Here is a 20,380-nt window from a genome sequence, read left to right on the forward strand (position 1 = left end):
GTGTAGTGAACCGAGCCCATCAGTGCCCTTACTAGTGGTCGAATTTGTGCACATGTCCTACTGATGAACGACCTCGGGAGCTTGGAAGCTGATTGAAACACACCTCATGTTAACAGTGTTTATTTCCCCATTTGTCTTTCCTATAGATGAATTACCAGCCTACATCACGCATGACGTCACAAGGGTTCAACTGCGCATACCGGTTGCAAAAGACAAACAGAAAACATGTCGTGTTGTGCAGTAGAATGCCAAAATCGAAAATCAAAAAATAGAAAATTTTATCGATTTTATCACATATCACCTACCTACACTGCTTTTAATGCCAACCGCAGACGTCTTCAGCTAACAGCCATTAAAAGAGCTGAATGGAGTGAGGACCTAATTGAAAATGCTCGACTATGCAGTTCTCATTTTATATCAGGTAAGTTCACGTTATGCTGACTCATACACATTACTTGATTTTGACTTTAAACGACAAACATTTATGTAAATAATGAGTCATATGCTTCTCTGATGAAAGAACACTGTACAGTTATAAAAGCTTAAGATGAGCTAACGTTAACTACCTAGCTTGTTGTTTTGCTAGTTAGTCTGGTGCCAACGGCTAGCTATTGTTTTCAAGTAAATAAAACAACAATAAAATGTTTTTGGCAAACTGCAATTTGTAAGTTTAAACCACTCAGCACCACAGTTCACATAATACAGAAAAACACTGGAATGTTTTCCCATTAAAGAACGAAATCACATCTTGGATGGCAAAGGCATGAATAAATAATGTATTTTCTTATTCTAGATATAAACTGATCTTTAAAAGGAAAAGATTACAAAAAAGTGAAAATTTATTCTCACTATTTACTCTCCTCAAGTGGTTTCAAATACTGTGGAGGTCAATGGTTACAGGTTTCCAATATTTTTCCAAATATCTTCTTTTGTGTCCAACTGAAGAACGGCACTCATAAAGGTTTGACACAAGTAAAGGGCTGAGTAAATGATGACAGAATTTAGATTTTTGGGTGAAGTCATCCTTTAAGACAGGGGGCATCAAAAGTTTTCTCAGACATGTCCCAGCTCCAATCCTACCCCTAATCAAGTTTTTACTAGCCATACATAAAAACTTCCAGGCACGTGTGTTGAGGCAAGTTCTTTAAGATAAGGCAAGTGCTTTAAGATATATTATCACTATTTTGCAGCCCACAATAAGAAAGGTTTATCTCTGACCGTGAGATGGCGCCAGTGTGTGATCCGGGCGGGGCGCCTCCACCATCATCATCATACGCTGCTAATGGTTACAGGCTGCTGGATTACTGCGTCTCTTGTCTTGCACCGTTAAGAAAAAAACAGCAATCGTGTTATAAATAACCCTACTGATATTTACTAATCATTCAGCCAACGGTAAGATTTTTTCCTCACAGATATTTTTCTTTTTCAACTGATTATTCTTCAAGAGCTTTTACGCTGTCGTGACGCGCTGGATGTAAACACTGGATGAATTCCATTGACTGCTATTCAATATAGCGAATTTATAGGCGAAATACTGTTTATTTGTTCGTTGTTTTTCAAGTTTTGGCTTTTATTCGACAAAGAAAATACATTTTGCTTTTGTTCTTTCAGTAGGGTACGATATTAGGCAACGTTTAAAAAATATGAATATTATAGCTCTAATATAATTATGGAGGCACCTCCCAATGCGCCCAGCCCGTGAGACTAGAGAGACGATATAATACGTAAAAATGCATTTTTTTTTCATTCAAAGAATCTACGAAATAAATTATAATTAACGGTTGTGTATTTGATATCAAATTAGTAGAAATGCACTTAATTTTTCATCTGTCACATTTAGTGCTCTGGCAGGTATTTCTTGTATGTTTCTTGTATTTGTATTCCTCTTCCGTTTATGCTTAACTTAATTATCAAGGCAAGCCCACCATTTCCGAGAAGCAGCGATCGATAAAGCTACTTAAGCTTTGCTAAATGTATGACAGGGATTGAGGAGGAATGCGAATTTTAAAAGGATATTGATTGATATAAATTGCTTTTTTTGTTCTTTGCATTTGGAAACTGTGGTTATGTTAAACTTTGGTATGATGCTTCTGTCTTTATAAAAAAATTATTATTTAATTTTAATTTGCGTTTTGAAAACGTAATGTTTGCATATTTTAATTATGATAATCTAAATAATGTTTTTGTTATTAATCTATGAATTTTGTTTTTTGTAATCATAAGCGAAAATTTTCAAAGAAAAAACCCTGCTTCACTTTGTTTTATAAAGAACTGATAAATGGCTTTTGTAGTATTCAACATATTGCTCATAGAAAAGCCATTAAAACTGTCCATTTGTGCTCTGTTTACTTCATTTTTTTGATTAATGTAAAGGTCCTGCTTGTTTGTTATTGTAAGAATTTTATTTCATTATTTATACTCTTGTTTTTTGTGTTTGTTTTATTTCTTTTATTTTTTGTACTGTTATTTTTTGTTAGTATTATTTACCTTCTATCACTGTGGCATTGTTTTGTTTGTTCTATTGTCATGTATTTGTTGTTTAATAATATTAATACATTTGTTTTTATAATTTGTTTTATTTCGGCTAGAATAAAAGCAGTTTTAAATTTTTTAAAAGCCATTTTAAGGACAAAATTATTAGCCCATTTAAGCTATTTTTTTCCTGATAGTCTACAGAACAAACCATCGGTATACAATAACTTGCCTAATTATCCTAACCTGCCTAGTTAACCTGATTAACCTAGTTAAGCCTTTAAATGTCACTTTAAGCGGTATAGAAGTGTCTTGAAAAATATCTAGTCATATTATTTACTGTCATCATGACAAAGATAAAATAAATCAGTTATTAATAATGTGTTGAAGAAATCTTCTCTCTGTTGAACAGAAATTGGGGGAAAAAATAAACAAGGGGGCTAATAATTCTGACTTCAACTGTATAGTTCCCTAGTGATTGTAACTGTATTCTGCTGTTTTCATCTTTCTGTTTTCTCAACAGTCTAAAAATGTTTTATACCTGCGGTCCCAATGAGGCAATGGTGGTGTCAGGTAAGACTAAATATCACCATGTGTCTATATATCCAGTAGAGAACATAAAAACATCTTAACCTGCATGACGTGACTTCAATTTCAGGTTTCTGCCGTTCTCCACCAGTCATGATCTCTGGTGGGAGAGTGTTTGTTTTTCCATGCGTCCAGCAGATTCAAAGGTATGATCCTCTCTGTGTGTCTGTTTGTATATTATTGCATGCATGGTTTTCATAACGAGTATGATCTTTTTCTATCTTTCTTTTCGATCTCAGGATCTCTCTGAATACTCTGACGCTGAATGTAAAAAGCGACAAAGTGTACACACGTCATGGAGTGCCCATCTCCGTCACTGGAATCGCACAGGTTAATAATTAACATGCACACACTCTCAAATAGGCTGCAAACATAATCTAAAGTTTAGGAAATTCGAAATGTTCTTTTGTTTATTTAAAATGTCCCAGATTGTCTTTTATTATATATATATATATATATATATATATATATATATATATATATATATATATATATATATATATATATATATATATATTTGAAATAGGCTCATTTACAGGTCACCTAGAGTTAAACAGTTGAGTTTTAGCATTTTTTTATCTATTTAGTCTTACTTTTGATCTGGTGGTAGCACTTTTAGCTTAGAGTAACGGAGGCTAGTGTGTGCTGTGCAGGTAAACCTCACTCCTCTGACCTCTAAAGGTGCTCTAGCGACAGACGCTAGAGGCCATGGTCTTTAGTCTCCTTGTTAGAGCAACCGACTCCCATGCGGAAGGTCACCGGTTCGATACCAGCTCGGAGCGGGTTGGGCGGTGTAGGACCGGTGGGGTTACATTGGTGCCGTGACCCGGATGGGAGTGAGGTTTAAGCCTGGTTTATACTTCTGCGTCAAGTGACCGGCGTAACCCACGGCGCATGCAACGCGCGTGGCTGTGCATTTATACTTCTGCGCGCTGTCTCTGTTGGTCTGCATTAACACTTCCGAAACGCTAGTTGGCAGTGAGGTGTAAATGTTCCTGTGTCGAGTTTCTTCGCTGCTTTTTTGCTTTTCCTGAACACTTCCGGGATGTACAAGTGGCTCAAACTCGCTCATTTTGAGGCAGGAACTGGCGGACGAGCAACAACTTTAACTATGAGGTAAACACAAAACAAAACTTTCCATCCCGAGCTCCTTCACGGGACTTCACACTTGTAAACAATCGCTACATTGGGTTCGCGGCATTTGTGCAGCTCCCGGTCCCGCCCCGACTCGTCAGCGCTACCAAGCCGACCAATCACAGAGCTTGCGCTACGCATCGTTGCGACGTGTAGTTACATTTTTTGAGAGGTGCACGTCAGTGACGGCCACGGCGAAGGGCTATGCGTCAGCACTGTAGCATACGCCGGTGTTTGACGCAGAAGTATAAATCAGCCTTAACGGGGGTGAGTGTAACGGAGGCCAGCTAGTGTGTACTGTGCAGGTAAACCTCACTCCTCTGACCTGTAAAGGTGCTCTAGCGACTGACACTAGAGGCCATGGTCTCTAGCCTCCTTGTTAGAGCACGCGACTCCCATGCGGAAGGTCGCCGGTTCGATACCAGCTCGGAGTGGGTTGGGTAGCGTAGGACTGGCGGGGTTACATTGTCTTAGCTAATAAATCATTGATTCGGATTAGAACATTAGCATCTGGCTCACAAAAAAAAAAAGTTTGGATAATTCTCCTATTTGAAGCTTCTGTACTATCTTCAGTAGTTCTATCATGTACCAAGACCAACGAAAATCGAAAAGTAAAGGGTCAAGCTGGAAAATTAACTTTTTCTTTTTGAGCGAGATGCTAATGGACTAATCTGATTCAATGAGCTAAGCTAAAAGTGCTCTGGAAATTGGCTGAATGGATTCAAAAATGGTAAAACTGAAATGTTTAACTCTAGGGGAGATGTAAAATGAGTCTATTTATGAAAAAAGTGGAGTGTTTCTTTAATCTTTCTGTAGATAGTCAGATGTTCTTGATTTTTATATGGACAAACAGAATTGTTTCTCTCCCTCAGATGAAGATTCAAGGACAGAATAAGCAGATGTTGGCTGCAGCGTGTCAGATGTTTTTGGGCAAGTCAGACAGTGAAATTGCCCACATCGCCTTGGAAACGCTGGAGGGCCACCAGAGAGCCATCATTGCTCACCTCACTGTGGAGGTAAATGCATACAGTGTGCAAACAGTGCTCATCATGCAAAAATATGGCACTCTGCGTATTTGGAATGGGTAATACAGCCAAATAAAACATCACTATAAAATATTTTGTTTCAAAAAGAAAGTACTGATATGTTTTATCGTACTTGGCAAGCTATTTTAGATCACATTAAAAAATAAACCCTTCGTTATTTTTGGAGTAGAACTTTCCCTGATCTCTCTCTTTCCTTCTCCTAATTCCTTTTGTATATTATTATTTATTTGTATTTTATTTTAATATTATAAATATATTTTAATAGAACCTAAATGTATATGCGTGCAACAAGTTTTATTTGTTTGTATATAATAAAGAAAAAGTTCAAAATCTGTATTGCATGTTTCATATACTTTTGAACACAAAATATATATATATATAAATTTTGTAGCAGTCAATATCAATGATTATCATGATCAATGTAAAATCTTTATTCATATCAAGTTTAAAGGCAGATTGTTTTATTTGAGTTTAGTTGAGTTTTGCCATTTTTGTATCCATTCAGCTGATCTCCAGGTCTGACTAGAGCACTTTTAGCTTCGCTTAGCATAAATGATTGAATTGGATTAGACCATTAGCATTTCGTTAAAAAAAAAAAAGTTTCAATATTTTTCCTGTGTAAAGGTGATAAAAATATCACAATAAAATATTCTGTATCAGTCGATATTGATGGTCATCATGATAAATGTAATTGGGATGGGAGAATAGACGTGATGGTAGTATCCAAGTAATAAAGGTGTAGGCGGGGGCTGTTGCGGGTTTGTGGTGTTACTAAATGAACCATTGACCATGCTCTAGCAGCGGGATTATACCAAAGTTGAGGAGTACCAAAAGGTTGAAATGTAATTATGGGAGTTTTCTGGAAGAAATAACAAAACGGCAGAGTGGCAGAAGATGAGTGTGAAATACAGGAGACTCGCGGAAAAAAACTGAAGTGTTGACAGGTATGGTTTAAAGGTCTTAACATTTTGAGTGAAAAGTAAACAAAAACAGTAAGCTTACTTTTGTGGCGCTTTGTCAGAACATCACAAACATGTCAACCAGATCAACATTTCACAAATCTGAGATATAATATTCACATTATTCATATTTAGAAAACTCGTATTGAAAGAAGTTTTTGTATATAAATCTTTAGGTGATCATAATCATAGGTTAAAATGTGCATATATCATCCCATTACCATGTTGTTACAACCTAACCAGTAACTAAGTGGTTTCTATGATAAACACTAGCCTGAATGCATTAATTATGAATACAAATCCATATGTAATGTAATGTGTATTTATATAGCGCATTTATTGTGTATGGCCATACACCCGAAGCGCTTCACAATCATGATGGGGGTCTCTCCACACCACCACCAGTGTGCAGCATCCACTTGGATGGTGCGACGGCAGCCACAGGACAACGGCGCCAGTGCGCTCACCACACCAGCTGTTGGAGGAGTGGAGAGACAGTGATAGAGCCAATTCGGTTGAAGGGGATGATTGGGAGGCCATGATCGGATAGAGGGACTTTGGCCAGGACACCGGGGTTACACCCCTGCTCTTTCACGATATGTTATAGCTTTATAATAATTATAACAATAATTAACTGTAATTATATTCCATGAATACATGTCTACATTAGTCATTTAATGCAGTGTAAATGTATATCTTCCAGTTCTGCCACAACTATGGTGCAGTTACTGGTTCTCCAATAAATTCACTGAATTATTATAAACATTATTCAGTGTAGTGACTTTAAAGTTCGCATGAACCGGACGCTGCGATTGTTATTTTTTTTCTGTATTGTGATGCAGTTACTAGGGAAACAGAATATTAAAAAAGAAAACAGTGGGCGTGGCTTGGACTGAATGGATGTAGTAAAGTAAACGTTTCATTCAGAAAGATCAGCAACTCACAGAATGGTAACTTCCACGTTGCTGGAGACGATGTAACAATTTTATGGCTGATTATTATCATATATTCTGGAATTGTCCAGCAATCCAATCTTATTGGTTAATGGTGGTCACTGAAATTGAATCAATACTGGGTTTTAAGATTGATCATAGCTTTGGTACTATATATTTACGAAACATACAAACCGATTTTAATGCACAAGACAAATACCTTCTCATAATACTATTAGTTGCTAGTAAAAAAGTAATAACCAAGAAATGGTTGGAAGAGATTCCACCAACAAAGGATGAGTGGATAACAATTGTAGATAATATGTTTGAAATGGAGAAACTCACCTTTTCTTTAAAACTAAACATGGATAAATGTTATAAAAATTGGTCAAAATTGTTTATATATAAGAATACAGAAAATATATAATTTGCTAGAAAATGCTTTGCAATGAGTTCGAACCCCCCTCCCCTTATTTATATTTTTATTTTTATTATTACTTTATTTTTTTCAATATATGTACATGTATATGTATATTATATATGTGTAATATTTAGTTTGGACCGCACATTACAGATTGTAAAAGGCTGAATCATATGGACTTGAAGGAAACTATGTTGGTGTTTATGCTTATAATACAGTACCTTTTACAGGTGGGTTGGGGTGGGGGCAAATGGGAGAGTAACCTGTACTATAAAACGACTGTATAAGAAGAATGAAAAAGTTGTATGTGATGCCTCTGCTGATCTGTTTGTTCCGTTTTGTTAAAACGAATAAAAAACAAAAGGAAAAAAAAAAAGGAAAGATCAGCAACAGGGTTTTGAAAGAATTATTACAACCTAACAGACGCCACCTTGTCACCATTTTTTTATTGTCAAAACTGACAGTTGAAGGGGCGTGGTTAAGTGTGTAAGCCATGCCCATTACCTCAAAATCACTTAATCTAAAAAATTAAACTGAAAACAAACAGGAAGTGCATTTTCAGATTTTAATTAAAGATTAGAAGGGCAAACTGTTTTTTTTCTTAATGACATGAAGAGATTAATTGTTCAACAAAAATCTGGCAATGTGAGCTAACAAAATCATGTTTAGTTTGATTTCTTGAGTACTTTAACACTTCTTTGACATCTTTAGGAGATCTACAAAGACCGCAAGAAGTTCTCCGAGCAGGTGTTCAAGGTGGCTTCATCTGACCTGGTGAACATGGGCATCAGTGTGGTCAGCTACACACTCAAAGACGTTCACGATGACCAGGTCTGTTAGCCCTATTTGTGTCACCGTGTTTATCAATTTCAGTATTTGAAGGGTTAGTTCACCTAAAAATGAACAATTACAAATTACCCTTATGTCGTTTCAATACCACAACTTTCATTCATCATTGTAACAAAATTTAAGATATTTTAGATCAAATCTTAGAGCTCCCTCATTCCTGTAGTAAACTTACACCCTGACCAAATGCGACAGATAGAGGCGAACAGGCCCGGATTGGCTAATCGGGAGGATCGGGAGAATTCCCGGTGGGCCGGTCCATTTTTTGGCCGCGAGGGCCGGTGTCCCTAGCTCCAGAATCTGTTGCTTACAGCAGTCACACTTTTAAATGAATGTATTTATTTACTTGACCACAGTCTTCTTATTCAATATTTTACCGCAGCTCTGCTCTTTTTATCTATTTTCTCGCAGCCTCGTGATCAACATGCAGCCTGCAGGTTGATTGTCATGTAACTGTTGTGGTCGAGTGGTTAGCACGTTAGGTTTCAACACCACCAACCCGGGTTTGATCCTCGTCTGAGTAATTTGTTTTTGCATTTTTATTGTTAAGACATAAAATACTGTCAGGGTTGTTGAACATTTGAAGTTCTAAAGCAGCTGTTTTCTCAAAAAAGACGTGATAGTTTAATTAGCAACTGAATTGGAAATGACCTTATTTCAATATAGTCAGTCGTGAACTGAGGTGGGCCGGTCTGAAGCTTGAAACTCCAGGGCTGAAAAGGAGTCCCACTCCGGCCCTGGAGGAGAACAAAGTCATATTTGCAGTTTTTGAGCACACAAAAGTGTTCTTGGAGCTTCATATGATTACAGCTGGATCACCGAAGTCACATGAAATGTTTCGACAAGGTTTTTAGTTTCTTTCTGCACTCTAGCCTAGTATTACTGCTGTCTGTGTAGGGTCAGAGAGCTCCAGGATTCATCTAAAGTATATTAATTTGTGTTCTGAAGAGGAACGAAGGTAATAGGAGTCGGAATGGAAGTAGTAGTGATCTGCACTCATATAAATATTTCATATTAATGGGTTTTTATTTTACTTGTTTTTTTCAGGAAAGAAAACCACAAAGGTTTCAGATCTTTAATTTACAATGTAGAAAACAATGACTGTATATTTTGATGATTTTAGTTGTTGGATTTTTCATTGTTATACAGTTTGGGTGATGGTGAAATAGAATAACTGATGATTACATGATTTTGTATGTGAGTTTTCTGAACAATCTATCCTTTTTCTTTAATGACGGTGATGTCTTTTTGAGGATGTGATACATCTCATGATCAATATTGTCCAATATGTATATGGAAGTAATATGACTCTTTAATGGTTGAAAATTGAATAATTAATGACTTAAAGGTGATTGAAGACTTTAAAGAGGGTGGAGGTAGTAAATGGTTTTTACACAGTGGGGAATGCCTTGAGTTTTGCTTAATGAAGAATGTAAAATAAAACCAAACTATTTAATATACTTGAAATAAGCTGCCAACAACCTAAACAAAGCAAGAGCGTGGTGCAGACCATATTATTAAACAACATGAAAGAAGATGAATATAATGAAACAATCCTTTATCATTGAATCAGATTAGACCATTAGCTTCTAGCTAAAAAAAAAAGTTTTAATAATTCTCCCATTTAAAGCTTGACCTGTCTGTAGATTCATCATACACTAAGACAGACAGAAAATAAAAAGTACAGGGTCAAGCTTTAAACAGGAAAATGATCGAAACTCTTTTTATTATTGAGTGAGATGCTAATGGTCTAATTCGATTCAATTGTTTATGCTTAGCTAACCATACTATTAAACAACAGGAGAGAAGACATTGTCATTTCTGGGTGAAATAATCCTTTAAATGGCTTAAAACCACGAGATGTGTTGAATCAAGTCTTTTTTTGTTGTTGTTCAGGATTACCTGCACTCTTTGGGAAAGGCCCGTACTGCACAAGTGCAGAAGGATGCTCGTATCGGTGAAGCTAAGAACAAAAGAGATGCAGTAATCAGGGTGAGACTTTCCTCTAAATACAGGCTACTTTCTAAATATCACCTCATAAGTATTTGATTATACCTCTTCATTTCTCACTTTCTCTTATAGGAGGCTCATGCTATGCAGGAGAAGGTGTCTGCTCAGTACATGAATGAGATCGAGATGGCTAAAGCGCAGAGAGACTACGAGCTGAAGAAGGCCATCTACGACATTGAGGTCTTCACCAAAAAAGCGGAATCTGAAATGGCCTATCAGCTCCAGGTAAAAACACAGAAAAGACTTTTGGTAGCCCTTTATGATCTAATAGACCTTCTAGTCCTTAAAACACATATTAGTAGGGCTCTATGGAATTCATTTGATTATTATTATTTGATTTCTTTTGGATACCGTTGCTCCATTTTCACTTTGTACTAAAATATATTTAGTAATCAAAAGTCATGTCCAGCGGCGACCCGGGTTCGATTCCGCCTCGCGGTCCTATGCTTCCCCTTTCTCTGCTCCCCATGCTTCCTGTCAATTCTCTCTACTGTACTATCAAAAATAAAGATGAAAATCCCGAAAAAATAATTATAAAAAAAAAAAAGTCATGTCCACTTTATTGTAAACAACAAATGATATAAAAGTCAACAAAATTGAAATTTTAGGAACCCTATAAAATGTTTTAAGTTTTTTTTTTACTCAAAGAGTTAGTTCACAAAAAACGAAAAAATACTCTATTTACATTCCCTTAAGTGGTTCCAGATCTTTATGAGTTTTTTCTGAGGAACACAAAAGAAGATAACCTGAAGTAAACTGAAAATACTCATACTAACACTCCAAATACTATGGAAGTCAATGGTTACAGGTTTCCAACATTTTTCAAAATATCTTCAACATAAGAAAAAGACATTTTTGCACGAACTAACCCTTTAAAAAGTAAAATTAAACTAGACTTTTATTTTAACGGATTGTCGTGATTCGTGAACATGCTGTGAGTTTTCATGTGTACGTTATGATGATAGCTCCGGAAATTAAGTTCACATATATGGACATACAGCCTGTTCTACAAAACAAAAAATCACAAAGACACAAAGAATATGCAGATATCATATTTATAAAATAGAGAAAATAGGACAAATATGTCACTTCACCTATGCTTGTTGCATATATTTGTGTCCAACATGGTCTCACACACAACCACAGCGCATCTAAGAGACTAAAATGAAATCAATATTTTACTCTAAAACAGGGGTCACCAATCCTGGTCCTGGAGGGCCGGTGTCCCTGCAGGGTTTAGCTCCAACCTTGCCTCAACACACCTGCCTGGATGTTTCAAGTATACCTAGCAGGACCTTGATTAGCTTGTTCAGGTGTGTTTAATTAGGGTTGGAGCTAAAATCTGTAGGACACCGGCCCTCCAGGAACAAGTTTGGTGACCACTGCTCTAAAAAATAAATACTGATGATGCTCCGTCTGATAATAGCGTGTTTTGTTCCTTCAAATCTTCCACATGTTTCTCTCAACTACCTTTTATGTCATTTATTCACGACTTCACTACTTTTTCGCATGGTCGAGATCTAAGCCCTTTGCTTAACCTTCTGGTGATCAGAAAACTCGCACAACCGCTAACAATAAAACAACAGTATTTAAAGAACATGTATAATTTAGGATTAGATCCTCATGTCTGATGAACTACTTATTCATAAAGTCTGGAAATAACCTACAAAATTAGTGAAATTTACATCTACTTGAAATTTACGTGTTCACAATCCACTGCAAAAACACTGTGCTGTACTTTTGTCTAGGTGGCGAAGACAAAGCAGCGGATCGAGGAGGAGAAGATGCAGGTGCTGGTGGTGGAGCGATCGCAACAAATCACGCTGCAGGAGCAGGAGATCTCACGCAAAGAGAAGGAGCTGGAGGCCAAAGTCAAGAAGCCCGCCGAGGCCGAGCGATACCGCCTGGAGAAACTGGCTGAAGCCGAGCGGTGAGATACGCACCAGTTCAACTTCTTACGTTTACTTAAAATAGAAAATGAAAGTGAATTTAAACAAACGCCAACATTTCCTCAAATCGTCATAGATAGATATGACACTAACAATTTTGCACCAGTGTCATCATGCTAATTGTGATTATTTTATATAACAAACGCACAACTAAACTGCATTACAGTTACATCACCACTACACCTAACAATTTCTATTATTTTAGGTTACGGTACCGCCTACAAAAGTCACAGATCTAATCAAAACACAAGGATTTGCATGAGAAGTGTAAGGCCCTGTCCACACGAACATGGGTATTTTCAAAAACGCATCTTTTTCCACAGTTTTGCTGTTTCTCTGCACGAAAACGTGTGACTAAAACAAAAATTTTATGAAAACTCCAGCTAAGGGTGAAGACATTCTGAAACTCCAGGTACAGTGTGGTCATGTGGACACTATAACTGGAGTTTTTACCTCATCACATCAGCGTGTACGCTCTTTTTTCCTTTCTAAAAGGGCAACTCGGCTAGGTTCATAGCAAATGCAGAAAATTAAAATGTTGCAAATACGTGGCAAATGCACCAAGGCACAAATGAAAATCCACTTCTGTTCTCAAGTTTGCGTTGTCTTGTATATAGAATCTACTAGCGACAAAAACTTAACCAGACTAAAAGTGTCATTATCTCTGCCTTTTGGTTTCGGTGTGCCCTTAACATGCATCACAGAGCATTTTTGTGTTCTCATGTGGATTCTTTTTTAAACTAAAGCGGGGAAAACTTAAAAAAAAAAAAAAGTACCCATGTACGTGAGGGCATGGCCTAAGAAACTTTCCTACACACAGTTGTTTCGTAGACAAAAACCAGACAAATGTCTTAAAATACAGAATTAGATCAATGCCTGTGATTGCCGTAACATTAACGCAGTATGAGGGAAACAGTTGATTCCAATGTGCATTATTTTCTAATAATTCAACAGCCCATTACACTACCCTGACACTAACTTGACCATTTAATGCTCTTCAACAGCCTTCAGCTCATCATGGAGGCAGAAGCAGAGGCTGAATCCATCAGAGTAAGCGATTTATCATATTTGTCATTCAGAACAGCATGCTTTTCTTACATTTTTTGTCTTGTTTCTAGTCCAAATTTCTAAAAAAGTATTTGATCAAGAAGAATTTTCTACGCAAGCAAAAAGCATCTTCTTGTTTTCAGAAATAATATGCCAAAATTAAGTAGGGTTTTTTTTTTGCATAAAACAAGCTAAATAATCTCATATCAAAAGGAAAAACACAATTACTTTGCTTGTTTTAACGTCTTAAGGCCAAAGGTGTTTTTTTTACATGCATTTTTATTTTTCTTTGCTATATGGGCTTATTGGAACCTACTCAGAATAAAACCTAAGTATCATCTTTTGATGTGATGTACTTTAAGAGAAAAATGATGTCCAAATATGTGGATTTGTGGTCCGGATTTACATAAAACACTTTTTCCTGCCTGTTTTGTAATGCATGTTTAACATGGAACATTTTTGAACATATTTTGACTTTCAGAGAGTAAAAAAAAAATTTTTTCCCCATTTTGGACAGTTAAAAATAGTGTTTGGGACATTTCATATGCTGCAAAATGAAGGATGACACTGTATGTCTGTAACAAAATATAAAACATTCTAAATATTTTAAATAGTCACTTAAGAACTCACATGTGCTGTCCACATATGTGGTCACCAAGGCCTAGGAATTAAAGGAAAAACCTACTTAATTTTGGCATATTATTTCTGAAAACAAGACAATAAGGCCGCATTTTCACTGCACTGTTCGAGTGAATAAACTCCGATTTGTTTTCTCCCATGTGGCACAGATCTGATATGGCCCATGTACATGTAAGCAGGAACAAATCACATGGACTCCAATTTACTCAAATCAGATTCAAGCCTTGTTCATATGTGGAAATTTATCCAATATGAATCAGATCTGTGTTCTCGTGTCTGCAGTGTAAGCAGGTAGAACGGATTTTCACCTGTCAATGAGAGTCGCACGTCATTAAAAACCGTAGCGAGTGACGTCAAGTCTGACACTTTCATTTCAGAACAGACCTCAGCAGAGACGCAAACCTTAAATCTCATACACGAGGACTAAAACAGCTTTTATATTGTTGTATAGCACAGGTATAAGCATGTTAACGAGAGCGAGAGAGAGCAGTGTCCGCCACGTAACCAATATAAACTAGTGCATACATCACATGCATAAATCATGCCATAGACATTATATTATATTTATTATAGACTCTTTAATTATCAGCTGTTAGTCAGCGCCTGCTTTTTTTTTTCCTGATCATTGCGTCTCTGCCGTGTGTTGAAAGATGATGTAAGCAGGTCAGCAAACAAATCGGATACAGTCACAAAATCGGAATTGACCATCAAGATCTGCAGTGTAAATGCAGCCTAACTTGTGCTGGTCTAGAAAATGCTTCTAGATTGAAGACTATTTAGATATTTGGACTAAAAACAAGACAAAAAAAATTGAAGAAAAGGATTTTTGCAGTGTATGTATGACAAATAATTATGAACAAGACGAAAAACTTAAGTAAATAAATATGTTTTTAACTTTAAGGGTTAGTTTACCCCAAAATAAAAGTTTACTCACTATTTACTCAAGTGTTCAGAGTTTTGAGTTTCTTCTTTTGAACACAAAGATATCTTGATGATTGTTGGAACAAGTTAGCCACTGGAAGTACAATGGAAGTCAATGGATACTAGTTTCCAGCATTCTTCAAAATAATCTGGTGTTCAACAAAAGAAGGAACTCAAACAAGTGGAAAGTGAGAAAATAAAGGCAGATGATGATATTCTGGGGTAAATTCAGATATGAACTCAATTTACTGTGGTCAGGTGAGAGGAGAGGCAGAAGCGTACGCTGTGGAGGCTAAAGGTCGTGCTGAAGCAGAGCAGATGGCAAAGAAAGCTGAAGCCTTCCAGCACTACAAAGAAGGTGCAATGGTGGACATGCTGCTGGAGAAACTTCCAATGGTAAGACGCAATATTTGAGTTGACTTCTCTGCATGTGTGGAGGCAATATAGAAACGTTTTGCAAGTCAACATAAGCAGAAAGCAGTTGATTGAGTTGATGTCCTGTATTAATGGTAAATTGTATGTTTTCTCTTCATTAGATGGCTGATGAGATCAGTAAGCCTCTGTCAGCTACAAATAAGGTGACTATGGTCTCCAGCGGAGGTTCAGAGATTGGTGCTGCTAAACTGACAGGCGAAGTCCTCGACATCATGACCAAACTGCCTGAAACCATCGAGAAACTGACCGGCGTTAACATCTCCCAGGTCAAAATCATTATTATTATTTCAAATTATACACTAAAGTAGTTTTAATACAAGTGACTGTACTGGAGTGTGAATATGTTGATACTATATTGTTTACACTATTGACCTTATTCTTCATTGTGGAAGTGCGCTTGTTTTTGCGATTGTTTTAGAACTTAGAACTTTTGATTCAGTTGCCTAAGGTAGAAATGGACTAGGCATAATAAATGGCAGAAAACGGTCAAACTACTTGTTCTACAAACAAGTGTGTTCAAGGCTAGATAAAAAGTAGAATAATATAATGTTGAAAGATCAGTTTGCACCATCAAGCACAAGCAGCATAACAAGCTGTTTTTAATGTTAAAAAAATCAATGGAGTTGAACTAGAAGTCTTGAGTCAAAAATATTTCAATGGCTGCTCCTACTCGCATGTGAAGAACAAGGTTAATATAGTTGGCTAAAAAACATTATGGGTCAAGCAGTACATAAAAAAACAAAAACAAAGTAATCATAAAACAGTATAAAAACAGTACCAAGATGGCTGCTTAACCTTTGGTTTATGTAACATCATACAGTGCTTGTAAATAAATGTGGATAGAAACATAAAATGTAAATAAGTGGGCGTGGCTAATGCACGTGTGCCATGCGTGAGGCTTAGAAAGACACTCCATGTTTTCAACAAGAAGTGCTCGCTTAGTTTCTATATATTTATACACGATTTTATTTTTTTTTAAGGAAAAGATATTTCCTTAGTGTTTACATATTTATATTTTCATGTATACCTTTTTTTTCCAGTTACATATATTTGATATTGTAAGAAGATGTTACTTAAGGAATGTTTATAAAAACTGAAATGTTACACACAGTGGCATTTGTTGTTTCATGTAAAGTCATATTTTGTTTACTATATTTATAAGGTCCAAAACAAAATACAAAATTAGCAAAGGAGATCAACTCCACTTCTTTTCTTTAATATTCAAGCTGATGTGTTAGATACAGGGTTCATACACAATTTTGTTACTAAAATTCGGTGACTTATCTAGGACTTTCAAGTAAATTGCTAGGATCTAATGTGTCATGTAATTTCTACGTATACATTGTAAATAATAAGAAAAACAATGAATGTTCAAATTTTTTACGTCAATATAATAAAACATGCAACTATTTAGTTAAAATTTCTATTTATATCTATGTAAAACTAATTTAGATTATGCTTACACAGCACTAATAATGTGAGAGCACGTTTTTGACCAAGGATAGAATAGATTTGTATTCAATTATATATTTGTAAACTAATTTCCACAACTTTCTGGGTTTGGTTTATCTGTTTTTCTAAGACTTTTCCGGGGGTCCATTCTTAATACATTGATTACTCAGTTAGCTGGATTTGGTTATTGATGATTTGAAACAATCCAGGATCGTTTCGTTCTTCAAAACTCAGAATTTTAGTCATAGCAACAGGTCTGGTAGCTCAAACCTGTTTTTTTTTTTTTTAGGAAAATAATTTATGCAGTCATGCACATGTTTTAACAGATAATATGATGGTGATTTAATGGTTCTTAAATGTTGCAGACACCTTTACCAATATTAAAATGCTATTTTTGATGCTCAATTAAATTAAACAGCCAGTTATTCCTTATGCCAATTAAGAAACTTGAATAGGCTTAGGCTACTTTAATAAAGAAAATTAGCTCTAAATGTAAAGCTAAATAAATTGCTTAAATCACTCCACACATGAAAGTGCAAAACCTGCAGCTCACCACAAATGTGGAAAATTCATTCAAATCATTTACTATGAATTTGATGTAATTTTACTCACATGGATAATTCAATAATAATTAGATGATGTCATAACGCTGCCGTGCCGTCAGCCAATTGTTGCATTCCTGATCATAATTTTGTGGATCAATATATCTGTCCTTCACAACACATGCAGTGATCTCAGATCAGTTTATCCAGATATTTTAATCTGATTCACAAACTTATTTGAAGAACCAAATTAGCCAGAGATCACTTATCAAGATTAAAAGATCCAGGATCTGCCAAATCATCTTAGATCATTTAAGCGCGGTACGAAGAAAAGACCCCAGGTTTTCCATGACCGTTTAAACCCTGTACATAAAGCCTTTCTTTCCATTTTCTGGAATAACTACCTTTATTTTAAAAAAAAAAAACTTCATCGTGAACAATATTGTTACCATGATACAAACTTTCACATCCCATTAATTAAAATGTTGGTCATACTGCCCGTCCCTAATTTAATTAATATGTAGTTTGTGCATAAATATATATATTTACTGACTCCGCATTTCTCTTTCTCTTTAGGTGGCCCGAACCGGCTGAAGCAGTTCTCCGACATGAATACTGTATGCATGCTTCAGAAATCTTTTACATTTTTCTCTGACTTCTCACATTTTCCTTCATGTTCGTTTTCTCCAACTTCCTCCTCTTTCAATAAGTCCATTTCTACCTTCATCATTCCTATCTTCCACTATATCTCTATTGTTTCCCATGTTTCTCTCTCTCTCCACTTCCTGTCTGTCTTTGCCTTGCTGCCAAAACCCAAAGTGCATTGAAATCAAAACCTCCAGGGAAGAAAGCTGTTCTTTATATTTTGTAATGCAATCATAATAAGACAGTGAAGTCCAAGTATCCACTGAAAGCCATTAGTCGACGCAGCTTTTATCACATTCACCAGTCGTTTTTCCCTATAGAGTGCTTTTACATGTGGCCAGTGCATTCAGAGCTGTTATCATAGCTGAGCTTTCCATGGGAAAAGCCAAAGCAACTTGAAGGGAAACACGTTTCTGTTTCTGTGAGTGTAATACTTTCACTTTACCTCAGCGGTGTGTGTTTTAGCTATATTTGTTAGACACGACTACATTATTATAGGTTCAAATAGTACTCTGAAGATACTGCCAGTGTTTGAAGTGTTTATTCATATTATATCGAACAATCGAGTGTCTTTATATGTCTAGAAGAACTGTAGGTCGGTAATTATTCTATTTATTTGACAGATCTGTCATTTTAATGCTCTGTGCTGTCGTTTGAAGTGTTTTCACGCTTGACTGAAGAGTCTGAATATAGAAATCTGTACTGTTTCGTCCTAAAGAAGGCCATGTTGATGATATTGTGGCCATGTAGCAAATTTTTTAGGACTAGATTTACCAGGGAAACATGTTTGTTCTATTTATCTGTGTTCATCGGAGGATTTAGATAAAGACTATTTAAAGGGATAGTTCACCCAACAGTTCAAATTTGCTCATTATTTACGAGTGGTTATATAGAGCAGTGTTTCTCAACCACGTTCCTGGATGACCACCAGATCTGCACATTTCCCCATGTGTCCTTAACCAAACACACCTGATTCAGATCTTCAGCTCATTAGTAGAGATTGAAAGACCTGTAATGGGTGTGACAGACAAAGGAGACATCAAAGCATGCAGTGCTGGTGGTCCTCCAGGAACGTGGTTGAGAAACACTGATATGAAGGGCTTTGAGTTTAACAACAGCGCATTCCTAAATAAAATGTTTTATTATTATTATTATTATTATAAACATGATGACGTATTTTGATAAAAGCGGAAAACCGGTAACCATTGACTTCAATTGTAGGAAAAATAAATACTATAGAAGTCAATGGTTACAGGTTTTTAACATTCTTCAAAGTATCTTTTTTTGTGTTTAACAGATGAAAGAAGGTTTATAACAAGTAAAGAGTTAAAAAATAATGACAATTTTGAATTTTTGTGTGAACTACCCATGTAAAATGGCTTGAATATTACATAAAAAGAGATATTACGTTCAATACTTTTTATTAAATATGATTCTAGTTGATGATTTGTTTTTAATTATACAGTATTCAATATTGGTTATACTATGTAAATCTTTGATTACATCATGATTGTTGTGAATGTTGTTTTTTAAGTGTTTAAATGTCAGTACAATATATTGTTTTTTTAATGCACATTTCATAAAACACGTCATAATATGTTCATTACATTTAATATTTACTAACATTATTACGATGTATACACAGTTACGGTGTTTACTAGATGTTGTTACGTAACGCAAACTGAACTAACCCCACATTTACGACACACATTTTTACACTCTTCATGATTAATGGATTATTATGGCTGATATTTCTGATGCATCTTATGAACGCTAAATATGAAGGCCTGTTTATTTACTATTTGTGGTAAGATGTTTGTTAAAGGGATAGTTCACTTCATTCCCCTTTTACTCAAATTCTTCCAAAGGTGCTTTTTTCCATTTGACTTAAAAGAAGATATTTTGAAAAATGTTGGAAATCTGTAACCTTTATTACTATTGAAGTTAATGGTCACAGACTTCTAACATTCTTCAAATTATCTTCTTTTGTGTTCAACAGAAGAAAGAACTCCATAAAGGGATAACAGATGTTTCATTTTTGTGTGAACTATCCCTTTAAGCATATACCGTAATGTTTGGATAGATTATTAGTATTCTAGCTTGGGCATTAGACACTATGTAGGATAAGGTTGCGGGTAAGAAAACCTATATTTGTCAATAGATGCTTTTTTCTATTTTATACAGTATCTATATACTAATATCAATCACTCATGTGAAATGTTGCAGTTTCAACATGCATGCAAAGACTAACAAACCAAAACTGCTTTACTGTCTATTTGTGCTTCTATAAATGCCTTAAAGTAAACTCTCTCTCTACTAAAATAAACATTTAACTAAAGTCA

At 35.7% G+C, this 20,380-nt stretch overlaps 1 protein-coding gene across 3 annotated transcripts; it reads left to right on the forward strand.

Annotated features, from left to right (window-relative positions):
- Nucleotides 1-1,226: 1,226 nt before the first annotated feature.
- flot1a (flotillin 1a) lies at nt 1,227-20,380 on the forward strand. Of its 3 annotated transcripts, XR_015516019.1 has the most exons (14): nt 1,227-1,392; nt 2,996-3,045; nt 3,131-3,206; nt 3,300-3,390; nt 5,067-5,210; nt 8,264-8,383; nt 10,295-10,390; nt 10,481-10,633; nt 12,157-12,338; nt 13,362-13,407; nt 15,223-15,360; nt 15,501-15,665; nt 17,970-18,919; nt 19,108-20,380. XR_015516019.1 is itself a non-coding variant. In XM_087294630.1 (13 exons), exons 2-13 carry the CDS (start codon nt 3,003-3,005, stop codon nt 17,985-17,987), a joined length of 1,272 nt encoding a protein of 423 aa, XP_087150756.1. In that variant the 5' UTR covers nt 1,227-1,392; nt 2,996-3,002; the 3' UTR covers nt 17,988-20,380. The 3 variants fall into 3 exon arrangements, 2 of the variants coding, with proteins under 2 accessions (XP_087150756.1, NP_570988.1); XM_087294630.1 differs by having other exon boundaries at nt 17,970-20,380; NM_130913.1 differs by lacking the exon at nt 19,108-20,380 and having other exon boundaries at nt 1,335-1,392; nt 18,213-18,275.

Source organism: Danio rerio, chromosome 19 (assembly GCF_052040795.2).
Source record: "Danio rerio strain M-AB ecotype USA chromosome 19, GRCz13ab, whole genome shotgun sequence".
NCBI classification, from domain to species: Eukaryota; Metazoa; Chordata; class Actinopteri; order Cypriniformes; family Danionidae; genus Danio; species Danio rerio.